General features: G+C 47.1%; 1 protein-coding gene across 1 annotated transcript; it reads left to right on the top strand.

The window, feature by feature from the left end:
* The first annotated feature begins 3,052 nt into the window (after nt 1-3,052).
* LOC116523535 (dehydrogenase/reductase SDR family member 13-like) lies at nt 3,053-16,490 on the top strand. The gene is made up of 5 exons (XM_032238646.1): nt 3,053-3,204; nt 9,560-9,678; nt 11,297-11,420; nt 14,757-15,068; nt 15,778-16,490. Exons 1-5 carry the CDS (start codon nt 3,069-3,071, stop codon nt 16,035-16,037), a joined length of 951 nt encoding a protein of 316 aa, XP_032094537.1. The 5' UTR covers nt 3,053-3,068; the 3' UTR covers nt 16,038-16,490.
* Nucleotides 16,491-18,881: the final 2,391 nt, after the last annotated feature.

Genomic DNA, 18,881 nt, shown 5'->3' on the forward strand with positions numbered 1-18,881 from the left:
CCATTTCTGGTTGGATAAACTAGGCCGGACTAGAAATCAAGTAAATGAGGGCAGATATGACCTGGTTGCCATTACAGAAATCCGGTGGGATGGAACCCATGAATGGGACATACAGCTATAAAAGAACCGGAGTGATTCCCATCTTCAAAAGGAAGAGGGAGTCAGGGGCAGAAGCCGGAAGCCCCGCGATGAGACCTGTTGGAAAATAGCAGAGCTTGGCCGGGGTCCACGAAAACCCAACCGGACAAACAGCTGCCAGGGACCTTCGGGTAAGATCTGTTCTGGAGGAATGGGAAAAGGAGAAGCATCTTTTTTTTTTAATATAAATTTTTATTTTTATTACATAGACACAACAATAAAAAAAAAGCATCATCACATACAACATGCGTTTGGTTACAGGCATTTAACATCCAAATTCTCGAATAACATTTACCATCACAGATTTTTCATCTAGTGCAGTGTTTCTCAACCTTGACAACTTGAAGTCCTGTGGACTTCAACTCCCAGAATCCCCCAGCCAGCATAGCTGGCTGGGGAATTCTGGGAATTGAAGTCCACAGGACTTCAAGTTGCCAAGGTTGAGAAACACTGATCTAGTATAACTAAATACCTCACTTTCATTGTACAGTATAGTTCAGTTACGATTAGTATTATTTTTCCCAATAAATCATAATTCCCTTACATTCTTGATTGTCTATTTGATAACAGTATACCTTGATATAATCCCCATGTGATAGAAAAAGATTTTTTTTTTTGCCAACCATTTATATTTGTATATCACTATTTTCAATTATGCATAATTCCACCAATCAACTATCAGGTATGCTTATGTTCATTCTTGTACATCATACATTCAAACAGAAATCTTATTCCTTCATTTTTCAACAAAATATTCTAAATAGTCACTACATATATATATATACCAATTTTCAATTATTCCCTTATTAAAATTATTTATCAACAGCAAGATATCATTGTAATATGTCCTTAACGTTATACATATATCACCAACCCTAAAGAAGAAGCATCTTGATGACCAAAGAGGAACCGGCAGTTCCTCGAAAGGTCGGAGATAAAGTTCTCCAAACTGACAGCAGAAGCGGCAGTGACCATACAAAGTCAGGGCGACCGGACCAAGCTATTTGAGCAGGAGCGGTGGTGGGAAAAAGCATTGGACCTGGGTGAAAAAGTGAACCAACCAAGGTTTAAAAAAAAACTTTAAATTGGATCTAAAAAGAGACCAGGAATGGAAATTAGCAGCTATTTGGCAACGGGGGATTTAACAGCGAAAAAAAGGAAGTGCGGAGACTAAAACAGAAAGCCCTAGAAGATTTTTGTGCCCAAATTGGGATCTGGAAACAATAAAAATAACAAAAGACTGGGGGGGGGGGGATTCTTTCTTTCTTTTTCTACCTTTTTCTATTTTTGCCTTAGGATTTTGACAGCTTTTGACAGCCAAGCTGATTACAGCATACTGCTACTGTGGAGAGGGAGACATCTACTGGTGAGAAGAGGATACTACTAGACTTAATAGAAAATAACAGGGGGAAAAATACAGCTGCAGACTGCAGCAAGATAAAGATACTTTATTTCTCAGTGAGAAATAAGGAGGATTTGTTTTGGTTACAGTGCTGTGGATTGGACTTACTATCGTGGGAAAAAAACAAATAAAATTGGAAACTGGACTTTAGAATTTGGAAACAAGAAAGGAAACAAAAATAATTAATGAACTTTAAGTTTAAGTAAATGTGCTATAGTAGAAAAAGTTTAAACTATTTGTTAAATTAACTAAGCAGACATGGAATTTTAGATGTATAATGAACTGTTTGATATGTTAAAAAAATGAATGTGAAACCCTAAATGGTAAAGAGAAGTGGGAAACTCAGAGGTTTAGAACAAGATGGAGGAGAAAAGGGGAGATAGAAAAAGGGATTTAAATGAAGAACAAGTAGATAATACAGAAGAAAAGAGATTTAAAAAGAAAAATACTCAGATGATTATATTGGGATTTACAGCGACACCCTAAAAGTAGACAAGGAGGAATTGCCCCTCCCCAAAAGGGAAAACTAACAATAAAGGTGGGAGACAGTGGGGAGAGACTGGGGAAAAATCTGGGGAAGGTTACCAGAACATAGAAGCAAAAGGGAGGGGAAAAAGTGGGAAGAAAAAATATAGAAACTACAAAAACAAGAAAAAGAAAACGCTAGGCGGATGGATGGAGAGAAGAGAATATGAGAGAAGTAAAGTTCCGGAGAGACTAAGAGAAAATGGTTGAAAGAAGGGAAGAAGAAAAAGAATTTGCTAGTAGAATAGAATGAAATATGTTAATATTGCTAGTGGTACGTAGTTAATATGATGTGATGGATTCGGATCAATACTATTAATTGTGGATAAATTAACTAAGTGAAATGTTTACTATACAAAATTGAATTTACGTGTGATTGACAGTAAACAGAACAATAGATGGAAATGAAATGTTAAATTTGATTAACTTGGAGGGGCAAATAATGATATAGTTTATATATTAAGAAGAAACTAAAAGTTAAATTGGAAATATGGAAAGAAAGTAAGATGACGGAAATTTGAAATGGAAATGTGATATAAAATGAACTATGCATAAGAGGAGATGTTAAGGGCGGAAATCCAGGCAACACCTCTTCTCTCTCTCTCTCTCTCTTCTCTCTCCTCTCTCTCTCTCTATCTATCTATCTATCTATCTATCTATCTATCTATTTCTCCCTCCCCCTTCCCTCCCTCCCTCCCTCCCTCACTCTCTTTCTTCTTTCTTTTTCTTTCTTTCCTCCCTTCCTCTCTCTTTCCCTTCCTCCTCCCTCCCTCCCTCTCTTTCTTTCTTTTTCTTTCTTTCCCTCCCTTCCTCTCTCTTTCCTTCCCTCCCTCTCTCCCTCCCTCCCTTCTTCCGAGCCCAAGAGGGGATGAGGGGAGGGCAAAGGGAGGGGCAGCGCTCCTGGTGACCATGTCCCTCCCAGTGGGGGAGGCGGGGCGGCAGGGAAGGTTCGTCCGGATAAAAGGGAAGCGGAGGAGGCTGCGGGGCCAGCGAGGATCGGGCCATGGAGGCGGCGGGGGCGCTGGGGGCCGGAGTGGCGCTGCTGCTGGGGCTCTACGCGCTGCTTTACTACAACTTCGGGACGGCCACCTGGTGCCGGAACACGGTCAGCCTGCGGGGCAAAACGGTGCTCATCACAGGTCAGCTGGGCAGGAAGAGGGGTTGGGGGCATGCCTCTCTCATTTCTTCTTCTTATCTTCTTCTTATTCTTTTCTTTCTTTTCTTTCTTTCTTTTTTTCTTTCTTTCTTTCTTTCTTTCTTTCTTCTCTTCTTCCTTCCTTTCCTTTTCTCTTCTTTCTTTCTTCTTCCTTCTTCTTTTTCTTCCTCCCTCCCTGTCTCTCTCTCTCTTCCTTCCATAAGCCCCCCTCTCCTTTCTCTCCCTCTCTTTCTTTCTCTCTCTCTCCTCTCCCCTTCCATAAGCCCCCCTCCTCCTTTCTCTCCCTCTCTTTCTCTTTCTTTCTCTCTCTCTCATCCTCCCTTCCATAAGCCCCCCTCCTCCTTTCTCTCCTCTCTTTCTCTTCTTTCTCTCTCTCTCTCTCATCCCCCCTTCCATAAGCCCCCCTCCCCTTTCTCTCCCTCTCTTTCTCTTTCTTTCTCTCTCTCTCTCTCTCATCTCCCTTCCATAAGCCCCCCTCCTCCTTTCTCTCCCTCCTTCTCTTTCTTTCTCTCTCTCCCTCTCATCCTCCCTTCCATAAGCCCCCCTCCCACCTCAGGGGCTCCGCGCAGATCAACCTCCCGGAGCAAAAGCGCAGCGCGAAGGTCCACGGGAGACGGGGGGGAAAGGCGACCCCAACCCAGGTTTCTCCGCGGAGGTCTGCCCCATCCCGGTCCAGCTTGAGCCAAAGGCGCTTTTTCGGGCCAGAAAAAGCCCCTCGGGGGACAAAGCGGGTCAGGACTGAGCCAGGAGGCTCCGCAGAGGCCAGCCGTTCCCCGGGGGCTTCCATCCAGGTCCAGCTTGAGCCAAAATATTTTTATTTTTATTGTTTTATTTATTTGGTCAGGCATGTCTTAGATAACATATGTAAGTAGAAAGAAGATTTTGGAGCCATGAAATGGATACCAATAAAAAGAAACATTGGGAGAAGGAGTTAGGTGTAACGATGTGTATGTTTTATGCTATATTTCAGTGTTTCTCAACCTTGACAACTTGAAGTCCTGTGGACTTCAACTCCCAGAATCCCCCAGCCAGCATAGCTGGCTGGGGATTCTGGGAGTTGAAGTCCACAGGACTTCCAAGTTGCCAAGGTTGAGAAACACTGCTTATATTTCAAGTTCAATTGTTATGCCTCTTTAGAAGGTTAGGAAGCAATTAGCTTTCTTAACGACAGTCCCCTGGGGCAGAAAGGAGCTTTAAGATGGCTGCTGTTGCTGAATAACTACAAGCCTCCAGTTCAAGCTCCTGGCTGTCTGCCTTCACTTTATGCCAAATCATCACATGGGACCGGGAGTGGGAAGGGAAGAGGCATGGCAACAAACAGCAACCCAAAAGAACATTCCTTTCCCTGGCTGTGGAGTCCGGGAACATATCTGAACCACTGGCCAAAGTGGAGGGAGCGGGATATAGAGCTGGTGTTTGCAAGACCTGATGCAGACAAGTGGACTAATCAGCTGAAAGCAGCACACTTCTAATATGTGTGGACAGAAATGTGTGCCGAGCATGGCCAGCAAGTGGGGAGACCACTGCAAGAGGACCAAAAAGAAAACAGGGGTACCGTTTGCAAAGTTTGAAGCACGCTGCACCCCGAGAAGAGAAAAAACTCCACAGTGTTCTATGAGAGAATCCAGTGTGGAGGTGAATCTGCGGACGAATGAGTGATCCCAGCTGCGCTTGCTCGCCAAAGGCTGTGCTTTTTATGATGCTGGAGATATGATTAAAGGCCGTATTCTGATGGGCTAGTAAGTTTAAGGAAGGTCTCAGGATATATGCTGCAGGAAGAAGACTTTAAACCTTGAGAAAGCCGTAAGGATTGCCAGAGCAAATGAAATATCAAGAAAGGATGTGCAGATCCTGGAAGGAACACAGCACCAGATCAATGCCATAGATACGGTCAAGAAAGGGCGCGCAGAGGAACAAAAGGCACCTGTGGCCCTGGGACAAGTAACAGAGAAGCAGCTTGTGGATATTGTGGAAATATGCACCACAAAAACAGCGTCTGTCCCGCAAGGGGGCAAATATGCAAATATGCAAGAAAAGAGGAGACTTTGCCAGGGTGTGTTTAACTGTCTCCACGAACCAGAAGGCCACAAATGTGGGCTGTACACGCCATGGAGTGTAACGTTCCCGTGGTTCGTCCATGAGGCCAATGTGGAGAAAAGACAGGACACGACCTTTCTCGGGATGGAGCGACGACCCAGATTGGGGGTCCCCTTTTATTGAGATAGACAAAGGCAGGAGGAGCAATAGCATGTGGTTAAAACACGCCTGTAAAAGTACAATTTCTAATATACTGCTCAGTCTATGTATGGTCAAATCCTAGGTGTCAATGGTAGGGCACATCTCAGAATGTTATGTTATGCGCTATCAGGATGTTATGGAGTTTTAGGAGTTTGTTTTCTCCTGTGTGGTTCAGCGTGGCTCTGCATGCCCTGGTATGAACTAGGCCATGGGTGACACACACCTACACAAGGAACTATATTACAACAATAGAGGACAATGATGACAATGCAGGGTCAGACTCGGACTGCTCCCCGATAGATCTTGCAGCCATACAGAAACACATCAGTCTGCAGATGAAGCCAATGTAACATGACAGATGTGGGGGGGGCAACAAAACTCCAGTTATATTCATAATAGATACTGGAGGACAGGTAAATTGTGTGCCAAGCCACATATATCTGGAACATCTCAGGAATGAATCCCCCACTGAGACTCTGGACCCACCGAAATTAATGGGTGGTGAAAAGCTGAAGTAATGGGTCGCTGTCGTGTAAAATGCAAACTACGAGGGATCTGAAGTTCAGCAGTTTGGCTGTTCAAATCCCACCAGGCTCAAGGTTGACTCAGCCTTGCCATCCTTCCGAGGTGGGTAAATGAGGACCGGATTGGTTGTTGGGGGGCAAATATGCTGACTCTGTAAACCGCTTAGAGAGGGCTGAAAGCCCTATGAAGCGGTATATAAGCCTAACTATTGCTATCTGAAAGGGACTTACAATTGTTTGTGATAGAAACACAAGTCCCAGCCCTGCTTGGTCTCAAACAAGGACTTGTGAAGATCATAATGACTGTGGATGGTGGGGCATAGAGGTCTGATGGAAGCTGACGTTAAACGTGAGTACTGTGATCTATTCACGGGCCTGGGGTGTCTCCCCGGCATAAGCCACATGCGTGTAAAGAGGCTGCACAGCCTGTCATCCATGCCCCAAGGAAAATACCTCTAACTCTTGTGGATCAAGTGAGACAGGAACTACAGAAGGTAGTTTTTGAGATAGCTGCTGCTGAATAAGACAAGCCTCTAGCTCAAGCTCCTTGCTGTCTGCCTTCACTTTATGCCAAATCATCACACTTGGCACGTTGGTGCACTTATGCACGCCCCTTATCTGAAGGGCTTTGCACTAAAATTGAGGGGGGGAGGGGGAGCCAATCTTCACAACCTTTAGAAGCTAATTCCAGGCAAACACCAGTAGATCACCAGTGTTGTAATATAGTTCCTTGTGTAGGTGTGGGTCACCCATGGCCCAGTTCATAACAGGGCATGCAGAGCCACGCTGAATCACACAGGAGAAAACAAACTCCTAAAATGCCATAACATCCTGATAGCACATAACATAACATTCTGAGATGTGCTCTACCAATGACGCCCAGGATTTGACCATATACAGACAGAACTTCCCTGAGCAGTAGATTAGAAATTGTACTTTTACAGGCTGTTTATAACCACATGCTGATTGCTCCTCCTGCCTTTGTCCTATCGCAATAAAAGGGGCTACCAGATCCTCTCCATCCCGAGAAAGATCGTGTCCTGTCTTTTGTCAACATTGGCCTCATGGGCGAACCACGGGAACGTTACACACCAATCATATAAGAAAGTGCAGAGCAAAGAGAAAGAAGGAAAACTCAGATGCAGAGCAGGAAGCACACCCAGAACTTACAGTAAATGCCTGCTTACAAATGGTCAAAGTTTAGGGAAGAAACAGGGTGAGCTTGAAACACTAGTTACCTGAAGGTAATTATGAGATAGTTGCCCTTAGAGAAAGCTGTGGGATGAAGCTCGTGACAGGAATCTACTGATTAAAAAAAATGCAAAACTATTCACACAAAAAGGGTCTAACAAAAGAGGAGGGGGAGCTGCGTCATATGTTAAAGGACCCTTCCACAGAGTTGCACAAAACCAAGGATGAAAACCTCCTCCTAGGATCCAGATGGGTCAACATAAAAGGGAAAAAGAAGTGACATTGCCATAGACGTAAACTCCCACCCTCAAAACGATGCTATAGAGCACTGCAGACCAAGACAACTAGACACAAGGACAGTGTAGGTCATAATCATGGTTAAATATTAATTATAAGTTACAACAACAATTGATACATCGTAAGACACCACTATTTTTTCTGCAGTCCTAACTATCCGCTGAAGTCTGCCCCCCGTCCTGCGTGGCTGCTGTGCCAAACCAGAGAGTTATTGAGGTGCAAATGACAGGCTCCATAATAATTCCTCTGTCGAACTGGATCGGTAGATCCTGGGGCCGTCTGAGCTTTCTGAGTTGGCGCAGGAAGAACAGTCTTTGTTGTGCCTTTTTAATGACGGCTCTAAGGTCCATTTCAAGTCCTTGGAGGTAATAGAACCCCGTGGCACGACAAAACCATGCTCGTCAAAATAGCGGTGATAAAACCGCGTCGCTAAAGCCGCTACATCACCACGCGTCATCACCGCCGCAACAACAGCGCGGCGATGGAAGGGCGCTTTAAAACAGAGCGGCGGCAGAAAGCCGATTTAAATTAAGGTAAGGGTTAGGATTAGGTTTAGGGATTTGCTTTAGGGTTAGGTTTAGGTTTAAGTTTAGGGTTAGGGTTAGGTTTAGGGTGCTGAGTGCTTCGGAAGGCGCGGATTTGCCCTCCGCGATTATGTCATCGCGGTAGGGTCGTGTTTTTCCTTAGCGCTTCGAACGGCGCGGATTTGCCCTCCGCACTTATGTCGGCGTGGATAAGGGCTTCGCGGTTTTGTGGTGGAACCATAGAACCCAGGAGGTTGAAGGCCTCTATTGTTGATATTGGGTTGTCTAATATTGTAAGTAGAACACACGACCCCGGGATCCTGCAACTGTCATAAATACAAGCCAGTTTTCCTCATGTGACGATGGGGACGCAGGAATAGGTCAGTATTAACTTGGCTTTGTTTATGTCCTGCTAAGTATCTCTATTTGTCCCCGGATCAGACAGAGAAAGGAGGGTTAGTTACCCTAGTTCTTCTCATCCACGCCTTCATGATTGGCCTTCAAGTTGCTTTGCAACTTCTATTAAATTGACATCCTGCAGAGCCAGTGTTGGGAGACCTGCGCCATCTTCTGGTCTGACTGGGGAATTGCATTTTTGGAAATGCCTTTCATTTTTAAATTTTTTATTATTGGAATTGGAATTTATTGCACTTATATGCCGCCCTTTTCCCCGGAGGGGACTCAGGGCGGCTCACAACTCAAGTCAGGGAAGGGGGTACAGATAAGGGATAAAAAAGACAAACATAACAATACACAATTTAAAAGCACACAACAATCATACCATTAGAGGTGGGGGGGGGGCAACAGCTCTTTAGCCCCAGGCCTGCCGGAACAGCCAGGTTTTAAGGGCTTTGCGGAAGGCCCTGGAGGGTGGTGAGGGCTTCGAATCTCCACGGGGAGTCGTTCCAGAGGGTCGGAGCAGCCACAGAGAAGGCTCTCCTCCGGGTAATCGCCAGCTGGCATTGGCCGGCGGATGGAATTCGGAGGAGGCCTAATCTGTGGGATCTAATCGGTCTATTGGAGGTAATTAAACATATTTGCCACCCAATCCTGCTACAAAGTGGTCCTTTCAAAGACCGCCAGGACTCAAAGCATCTCAGCCAGGAATGCTGATCCGTACTTCAAACATCCCATGGATTGTTGTATGCTAGAATTGGATAAAAACCTCATAATAGGAAAAAAAAAGTCAGTGGCCGTAAACATGTTAGAAATATTGGAGCCCTGTGGAAATTTTTTCCGGTGCTGTTGTACCTTCAAACAGTCACTAAATAATTGGTTGTAAGTCAAGGATTAACTGTATTAAACCTGAATAATTTTAACATATTCTTTATTGATATAAGACTGCTCTGAAACAGTTGTAAAAATCTTTCCCTGAGCCAGGATTTCTCCACCTGTTGCATTCTTTTAATTGTGGGAGTTCTAGTCCTCCCACCTTAAAGTTTCCAAGGTTGAGAAATACTGCCAAACAAATGCTTCGCTTTGTAACACCACAAAAACTGCAGGCACAAAAATGCAGGCCCTCTCCTGCTGGGCGATCTCGGTGAATCCTTCTGGCCTTTCTTAGGTGGAAATACTGGGATCGGGAAGGCCACAGCGGTGGATCTGGCCCGGAGAGGCGCCCGCGTCATTCTGGCATGCCGCGACAAAGCGAGAGGAGAATCTGCCATGTACGACATCAGACGGGTAAGTGCCTGCCGTGCAGTTTTCATACACATGCGTACACACATACACACATTTAAATTTACATCAGTCTTTCTCATCATGAAGAACACAAGAGAGTCAGCAACACAGGAACATCATGAGGTAAATAAAAACAGCATCAGAGCCCACAGAAAAAAAGGCGGGAAAAAAGGGAAACTCCCCCTTTACACCTCGGCAACCAATCAGCTACAGCTGTGTGTTCTGGCGCATTGTACATTTTACTGTTCCAGCTACTAAATTCAGTATCCGAACTGTTCAGATCCAGCCATTCCCACTTGGCCTGTCCTGGTTCTATTGAAGGCCAGCCGCACTCCTGGAAGTGGTTTTGTTGGATCTGGGTCAGGCAACTGTACAACAACTGTCCAAATGAAACCAGAGACACTGACAGAGATTGTAGTTTTATATAAATAAATAAATATATTTAACATCTACATGTACAGCAGACAGGAGAGTCAGCAACACAGGGACATCATGAGGTAAATCAAACAGTATACAGAGCCCACAGAAGAAAAAGGCGGGGAAAAAAGGGAAACTCCTTCTTTATACCCCAGCAACCAATCATAGCTTAGATTGCCTCATGCAGGAGCCCACACTCTCCAACCAATCAACTACCACAGTACACTCTACTGTTCCAGCTACTCAATTCAATCTCCCAACAGTTCCGATGAGCCTCAGTCGCATTGCGGACTCTCCGCTGTTCCCCACTTAAAGAGCTTTGCCTTGAATTCTGTCCCGGCCTTTCCTGGGTCTGTGTGATCCATTCGGGTTGTGGTTATTAAAAGTTGCCCATCTTAATCACCATTCCTTGTGTAGACAATAAGAATGTGATGTTTTAGTCGGCGGTGGGATTCAAATAGTTTAACAACTGGTTCTCTTCCCTAATGACCAGCTGGGTGGGTGTGGCAGGGTGGTCATGTGACTGGGTGAGCGTGGCCAACTCGACATCACTTCCAGAGAAATGATTGTCCAATCTCTTCCTAAAAACCTCCAGTGCTGCAGCACCGACAACCTCTGGTGGCAAGCCGTTCCACTGGTCAATTGTCCTCACTGTCAGGAATTTCCTCCTTAGTTCCAGCTTACTTCCCTCCTTGGTCAGCTTCCATCTGTTGCTTCTTCCCCTGCCTTCAAGGGCTTTGCACGATAGGTTGAGTCCCTCTTCTTTGGGGCAGCCCCTTAATTAAGCAAACCACTCCAGCTGTTTTGTGAATCATGTGGTGGTTGTGTGAATCCGGCCTCCCCCCATTGACTTTGTCTGTCAGAAACCTCTTGGGATGATGATCACATGACCTCATGACACACCACCATGGTAAATATATGCTGGTTCCCAAGTGCCTGAATTTTGATCATGTGACCCCTGGGGATGATGCAATGGTCATAAGTGTGAGGTCCAGTCGTAAATCTCTTTTCACAACATTTTGTAACTGAATGTTCGCTAAATGAATGGTTATAAGTCAAGGATTGCCTGCATTGTTTTATTACGCACCACCCAGGGAGATTGACGGGAGGTGAGCGGACCTACACAGAAGGTGAGTAAGTCGGGATCCGCCTTTGAACCCGTACTCGATCCTGAGGCTCAGGATTCCTTCTGCTCCTTTTCCAGGAAAGTGGGAACTCGGAGGTGATCCTGATGATCCTGGATCTGGGCAGCCTGGACTCCGTGCGAGCTTTTGCGCAGACCTTCTTAGAATCGGAGCCCCGTCTGGACATCCTCATCAACAACGCAGGTCGGGACAGAGCAGACCCTCCCCCCCAGGGTCTCCGGGTGGGGAAGGGGGAAGATGGTGGCCATCTCCAGGATTTCCCGTTCCTTTGGGGATTTGGTCATAACTCAAGGAGCAGCTCTCTTTGGTTGTGCCTTTTTATTATTTTTACGAGTTACTCAAGGCAGCAAACAGCTACAACACACTTTCCTCTTCCTATTTTCCTCACAACAACAACCCTTTGAGGAGGTTGGGCAGAGAGACAGACTGGGCCAAGTCACCCAGCTGGCTTTTGTGCCTAAGGCAGGACCAGAACTCCCCATCTCCTGGTTATTGGCCAAATGTTTCCCAGTTGGTCTTCATGCCTAAATCAGGATTTGAACTCATAGCCTCCTGCTTTCTAGGCTTCACTATAAATCAAACTGACTTAGCTGACATAAAAATCCTGTTGCCTTAACCCAGAGGTGGGTTTCAGCCAGTCCTGTCTGGTTCACATGTACCGGTTGAAAGAATTTAGTGTGCCTTCCCGTACTGGGGCTTCCAGGGGCCCAGTACCGGAACAGTCCCTCCCCTGACCTCCCCCCGCCCGCTCGCCCACTAGCAGAAGCCTTCTGGGAGGTTTTGGCTGGCACGCTGCAGAGGGAGGATGGGAAATTGCAGAGGGAGAAAATTGCATGGATTCCCCACCCCCTTCATTGGAAACAAGGCGGCTGTCAGAGGATAGAGCAGCACATGCCCTTGGGCTTGTCCAACGAATCCTCCCCTCCTGTTCCTTCTTCTGCTGTTTGAACAAGCTACGCGGGTCGTGCTCCCTGTCTTTGACAGCTACCTCATTTCCAATTGGGTGGGGGAGAAGAAATCCATCTTTTCCGTCCCTCTCCATAAATCCCCGCCCCAATTGGAAACAAGGCAGCTGTTTAAAAAAAGACAGTGTGTCCTGCGCGGCTGCGCGGTGTGTACAAGCAGCAAAAGAAGGAACAGGAAAGGAGTTCCACGCGGGGTTTTTCAAACAGATGAACTCCCCTCCTGTTCCTTCTTTTGCTGTTTGTACAAGCCACACGAGTCACACTCCCTTGTCTTTCACAGCCACCTCGTTTCCAATTGGGGCAGGGATCCATGGAGAGGGACAGAAAAGATGGAGTTCTTCTCCCCCACCCCCAATTGGAAACGAGGCAGCTGTCAGAGAGAAAAGGCAGCGCACGCCACGTGGGCTTGTGCAGCAGCGGAAGGAGTAGGAGGCGAGGATTTGGCTGTTGCACAAGCCCATGGGCACGCGCTGCCCTCTTCTCTCTGACAGTCGTCTGGTTAAAAAGCCATCCCCCATGGCGTGTTTCCCTGGGGGGGCTCTGCAGAACATTCCAAGGCCAATGCCACCACATCTGCCCTCTTCAGGGATAGGTCCTCTTCAGAAGGATGAGACCTCCATGGTCTCCCTTGTTTTCCTTGTCATCTGGCTGCAGCCTCACACTGTGGAAAAGATAGGCGCGCACATGCCCCGCACAATTACAGGCCCGGAGAGGGAAACCTCTACACAAGCCCGGGTGAGTGAGAACAAGTTCCCGCCTTCCGAAGGCTCCAGGATGAGGGACAGAATCTTCCCTGCAGGACAGTAAAGCTCTTTCCGCCAGAGGCAGCAGGACCAAAGCCCCTCTCCCAACTGGCCCTTCTTCCCTCTGAGGGCGAGGGACCTGGCTGCCCCACTGCCTCTGACTTCCCTCTGAGAATCTCCGCTCTCTGGAGCTGTAATTGTGCAGTGTGTGTGCGCACACCTATGTTTTCCACAGAGGGTCCCGGATGGGCTCCAGAGTCGCTCCACGCCCCCAGGGAAAAACGCCGCTGCCACAGGGGTGGGTTTCAACCGGTTCGCGGCGGTCCCCGCGAACCGGTTGGTCAGCGAACCCGGAAGTAAGTAACTTCCGGGAACGGCGAAGGGCCCACCCTTCCGCCTACGCTCCTTACCCGGTTTTGACAAGTTCTGCACTTCCACGCATGCGCAGGACGCATACAGTGCCTGCGGCCCTGCGTGATCCTCCAGGAGCAGCTGGAACATCGCACAGACGCTAGTACGCATGCGTGCACTGCGCGCATGCACGAGGACGCCACCGGGGCGACAAACCCACCCCTATGCTGCCAGGTACTTTTAACTATATATTTTGGTCCTATGTCTGCAGAATACTGCAAAAAACCATAAATACAGGCTAGTTGTTGAGTGTTTCAAATGTGATTGGAATACTCAACAAGGTGTCCACAGTATGTGTGTGTGTGTCTGTGTGTGTGTGAGTGAGTGAGAGCGAGAGACAGACAGAGGCACAGAGAGAGAGAGGGAGAGACAGACAGACACACACACACAGAGGGAGGGAGGAGATACAGAGAGATAGACAGAGAGAGAGAGAGAGACAGAAAGAGAAAAAGAGAAAGGAAGAAAGAAAAAGAAAAAGAAAGAAAAAGAAAGTGGAGAGATGAAAGAAAGAGGAAAAAGGAGAGAGAGAGAGACAAAAGGAAGGAAAGAGAGAGAGAGAAAGAGAAAAGAAAGAAAAGAAAGAAGAAGAAAGAAAGAAAGAAAGGAAGAAAGAAAAGAAAGAAAGAAAGAAAGAAAAGAAAGAAAGGAAAAAAAAAGAAAGAAGAAAAGAAAGAAAGAAAGAAAGAAGTTATGACCATAATTGTGGCCAAAATTTTGGTTGCTAAGCATGACCGTTGTTAAGTCAGTTTCACCACATTTTCCAAATTGGCCATGCCCACCTGGTCACATGACCTCCGAGCCACTCCCACAAAACAGGCCTACATAATAGGTTCTAAAATTTATTAAAACCCACCACCGGCGCACACACTTGATGCGCTCTCCATGCGCATGCACAGTGCAATACAAATTGTTCTGTGAATGCGCAGAAGCAAAAAACAAGATTGCAGCGCCTACAGTGCCGTACGAGGAACCGGTTCAGGGGCGTGGCAGGCCTGGGTCACTGCTGGTTCCAGAAACCCAGGCCATAAAACCACTACCGGTTTGCCTGAACCGGTAGCAACCCACCAGTGCATTTGGGTACTTCGGATGATCAGGAAGTGATCCATTGTAAGCCAAGTGTCGACCCTGAAGCTGGCATATATGTAGCCATGTTTTATCGTAGTTTATTTCCTATTCTTTCTCCAAGCTTTTTCTAGGTATTCTGTAAGGGGATCTAAGCTTTTCACTGAGTGAAAATTCCGGGGTTTGGTCAGAGCCAGAATTAAATCAAGGCCTCTGTTCCTAACAAAGAGATTTTGATGAAATATGGAAGCCTTGGGATTTTCATTCTGGGGACTCATTACTTGGAAGTGGAACCTTCTCACCAAGGACTACCTGTAATCCGCTTATTTATCTGGCAGGAGTCCTTAAGCCTGGTCAAACGGCTGATGGCTTTGACCAGGCCTTCCAGGTCAACCACTTGGCCCACTTCCTGCTCACCCACCTGCTGCTGGACCGGCTGAAGCGCTGCGCCCCGAGCCGGATCGTAATTCTGGCCTCAAGTGCGCACGCCTCTGGGAAGATCGACTTCCAGGCCTTCAACAACCCGGACACATGGATGATCAAGGGCGCAGAATCCTACTGCAACAGCAAACTAGCCAACATTCTCCATGCAAGAGAGTTGGCCAGGCAGCTGGAAGGAACCAACGTCACCTGCTATGCAGTTCATCCAGGTGAGTGGAAGTCCAGCTCCAAGGTGCCCCAAATGGCGCCACCCCCCCCCCCAAAGTCCAGGTGAGGCTCAGTCAGGAATTTCTATCCCACTTAGAGCTCCGATCCCTCTTCAGACCCACCAATTCCCTGTACAATAGCAATAGCAATAGCAATAGCAGACTTATATACCGTTTCATAGGGCTTTCAGCCCTCTCTAAGCGGTTTACAGAGTCAGCATATCGCCCCCACAGACTGGGTCCTCATTTTACCCACCTCGGAAGGATGGAAGGCTGAGTCAACCCTGAGCCGGTAAGATTTGAACAGCCGAACTGCCGAACTAGCAGTCAGCTGAAATAGCCTGCAGTACTGCACCCTAACCACTGCGCCACCTCGGCTCCCTACATCCCTACCAGGCAGGGATGAGACTTGCCCCAGTCTCTTACTCCTCTTCTGCAATTTCTACTCCTTCCGTCCTCCACCTTCACCTCCTCCTCTTCCTCCTTCTCCTTCTCTTATTCCTCCCTCCCCCTCCTCCTCTTACATCTCCTCCTCCTCTCTGCAAACCCCCTCCCTTCTAGCACTGATGATGCTACCTAGTTGAGTAACGAAACGTCTGTAAGAAACATGTTGTCCAAAGAGGGCCATGGCTCCCGGTGGGAAATAGTTATTGTACATTTGGGATCTCACCACCATCCATCCCAGACACGTTCTCTCTGCTTTTGATTTCAGGAGTTGTTAAAACCGAAATTACTCGCTCCCATCCCTGGTGGACACTTTGGCTGGTTTGGTCCTCCAAACTGTTCGTCCGAAATAGCGAAGCTGGTGCCCAGACCTCCATCTACTGCGCCACTGAGGAGGGCATCGAGGGGCTGAGTGGGCGGTATTTTGCGGACTGCCAGCCGAAGGTGCCCAGTCCACTGGCCTGTGATGACCAGCTGGCCAAGAAGCTCTGGGAATTCAGCGAGAGGCTGCTGGGACTGACCAGCTAAATATTTCCTCTTTAAATTTGGTCCCTTAATTTTTCTGAGCTGAAGGGAGGAAAAATCACATGGAAAAGCAGACACAAAATCACTCCAAAATCACATCAGATACTTCTACAATTAGTCCAAGGCAATTCTGGGAGTGGAAGTCCACATCTTAAGGTTCCCAAGATTGGGCACCCCCAAATTTAAGGGCAGACCAACGTGGTTTATGTAAGGGGCCAGGAGATGCCGACTGGATTAATCCATAGCGATTCGGGGGGGCGGGGGGTGTACCTGATCCAAATATTCCTTTTGCTCTTCAGTAGGAAAGGGGCATTCCTGCCACTCCAACAGTCCAAGAGAACACTTTTCATCCTGTGCTATTAAAATTATTTTCCCCCTGCATTATTTTCACGCTGAATAATTATCCCCCTTTGCCACCTTCTGACAAAAATAAAAAAAGAGAAATTTTGGATTTAACTGTGGTTGTAAGTCGAGGACTTGTTTTCATGCTGAATTATTAAAAACTACGAAAGGCCAAAGGAAGGATTCGTTCAGAAGGGCTGAGCTACGTTTCTCTCTCACTCCGGGGCCCGGTTCCACCACAAAACCACAGTAGACAAAAGTGCGCTCGACGAAAGCGCGTATGTGACGTCATCACAGCGCGACGAAAACATCGCGCTGTGATCGATAAATGTAAAAATAAAGCGAAAACCTTACCCTAACCCCCCAAACCTAACCCTAAACCTAACCCTAAATCTAACCCTAAACCTAACCCTTAACCTAATGCTAACCCTTAACCTAACGCTAAACGTAACCCTAACGCTCTAAACCTAACCCTAACCCTTAACGTAACCCTAATCCTAACCCTAAACCTAACCCTTACCTTTATGTGAATCGGCTTGCTTTAATTTTATTTTTATTTCAATTTTTAATTTTTTTCGGCGCGCTGTGATGACGTCAAATGCGCGCTTTCGTCGAGCGCGCTTTTGTGGACCGCGGTTTTGACGGGTCACGCCAGGGCCCTCCAGCCCATCTTGGACACGGAGGATCCTGGCAGCCGGAATGCCGGTTATCATGGCCTGAAACGGGGGCAGGATTGTCCCTGTGCCATCCGAGGCTCTGGAATGGCTGGGGTGGGATGGGGGGTGCCTGCTGCTATGCCCCCCTTGAGGACTGCAGATGCTATCCATTGGCAACCTGGTTTTCTGCCATACGGAAGCAAGAAAAGAATAAGAGAGAAGGAATAACGTCCTCACAATTGCTCCACACTTTACACCCACATCTTCTAACCAACTCGGGGAAAGGACAGGAAAATCAATATTTAATATTCCCCATGTGAAGGTTGAGGGAGTCCTCGCCTTATGACATTTTGTTTAGTGACTGTTCGAAGTTACAAAGGCATGAAAAAAGTGACCCGTGACAGTTTTTCACACTTACAATCGTTGTAACATCCACACATTCATGTGATGCTTGGCAACTGCCTCATATTTGCGACGGTTGCAGTGTCCCAGAGTCACGTGATGGGATCCCCTTTTGTGACCTTCTAACAAAACCAGAAAAAACATTCATTTAACCGCCGTTTGGCTACCTTAACAATTGCAGTGATTCACTTGTAAAATGGGGCAAAACTCACTTAACAACTACCTTGCTCAGCAATGGAAATTTGGGGTTTAACTGTTGTTGTAAGTTGAAGACGACCCATAATATTCTTCATTGGAATGTATTAGCCCCTCAGTTGTGTGTTCTCATGTGCACAACAACAACAACAACAACAACACACACACACACACACACTATTTTAACCAATTCAGGGAACAGACCGAAGATCATTACGTAATATTTCCTATTTGAATCTTTTAGCCACCCAGTGATAATGGATTCAGGTGTAAAATGTGTGACCCGTCAAAACCGCGGTCCACTAAAGCGCGCCCGATTAAAGCGCGTACCTGACGTCATCAGCAGCGCGACAAATACGACCGTGGAGAAAAAAGGGCGCTTTAAAAAGCGCTTTTAAAGCAAGCCGATTCACATAAAAGTAAGGGTTAGGGTTAGGGTTAGGGTTAGGTTAAGGGTTAGGGTTAGGTTTAGGGTTACGTTAAGCGTTAGGGTTAGGATTAGGGTTAGGTTAAGGATTAGCGTTAGGTTTAGCGTTAGGTTAAGGGTTAGGTATAGGGTTAGGCTTAGGGTTAGGTTTAGGGTTAGGTTTGGGGGGGTTAGGTTTAGATTTACCCTTTAATTTTAAGTTTACCACTCACAGCGTGCTGTTTTCGTCGCGCTGTTCTGACGTCACGTACGCGCTTTTGTCGAGCGCGCTTTAGTCTACCGCGGTTTTGTGGTGGAACCGTAAAATGCAGCATGCAGATGTATACACAAAACACGCACACTCCCTTTGCGTCATCGCTCACTCACTTCAAAGTTGGATCTGACACCATGTACTTCCGCACGTCATTTCGTAACCGGGGCCACCAAAACATACAGGAGACCAGGCGCAATGTCCGGAAAAACCCACAATGGCTCGCTGCGGGAGCATCATGAAACAGAGAAAGCACCCGTCCACGGATGGGCCCTGCGGGAACATAGAGCCGGTCCCGATACTTCAAAAGATCCCCCTCAAAAGTCCACGGGGAAGCTGGCCCTACTTCCGCCTTTCATTGCTCCACCCATCGTCACCCCGCTGCGCATCCCATATCAGAGACCGTATGCTCACGGGATGATGAACTGCAGTGCAGGATGCGACGGGTAGAACAGTCCGGAGTGGAAGCGAGTCCGCAGGGTCAGAGTTCTCCAGTGTCCTAGACAGGGCATCCGCCCTTTGGTTCCTCATACCATGGATGCACATTACCTTGTATGAGCAGGGTACCAGAGCCA

This window comes from Thamnophis elegans, unplaced genomic scaffold (genome assembly GCF_009769535.1).
Source record: "Thamnophis elegans isolate rThaEle1 unplaced genomic scaffold, rThaEle1.pri scaffold_41_arrow_ctg1, whole genome shotgun sequence".
Lineage (NCBI taxonomy): Eukaryota > Metazoa > Chordata > Lepidosauria > Squamata > Colubridae > Thamnophis > Thamnophis elegans.

Coding starts and splice junctions, on each gene's coding strand:
- LOC116523535 (XM_032238646.1), top strand. CDS start 3,069: ATGGAGGCGGCGGGGGCGCTGGGGGCCGGAGTGGCGCTGCTGCTGGGG. Junction 9,679..11,296: donor CCATGTACGACATCAGACGG/GTAAGTGCCTGC, acceptor CTCCTTTTCCAG/GAAAGTGGGAACTCGGAGGT. Junction 11,421..14,756: donor CATCCTCATCAACAACGCAG/GTCGGGACAGAG, acceptor TTTATCTGGCAG/GAGTCCTTAAGCCTGGTCAA.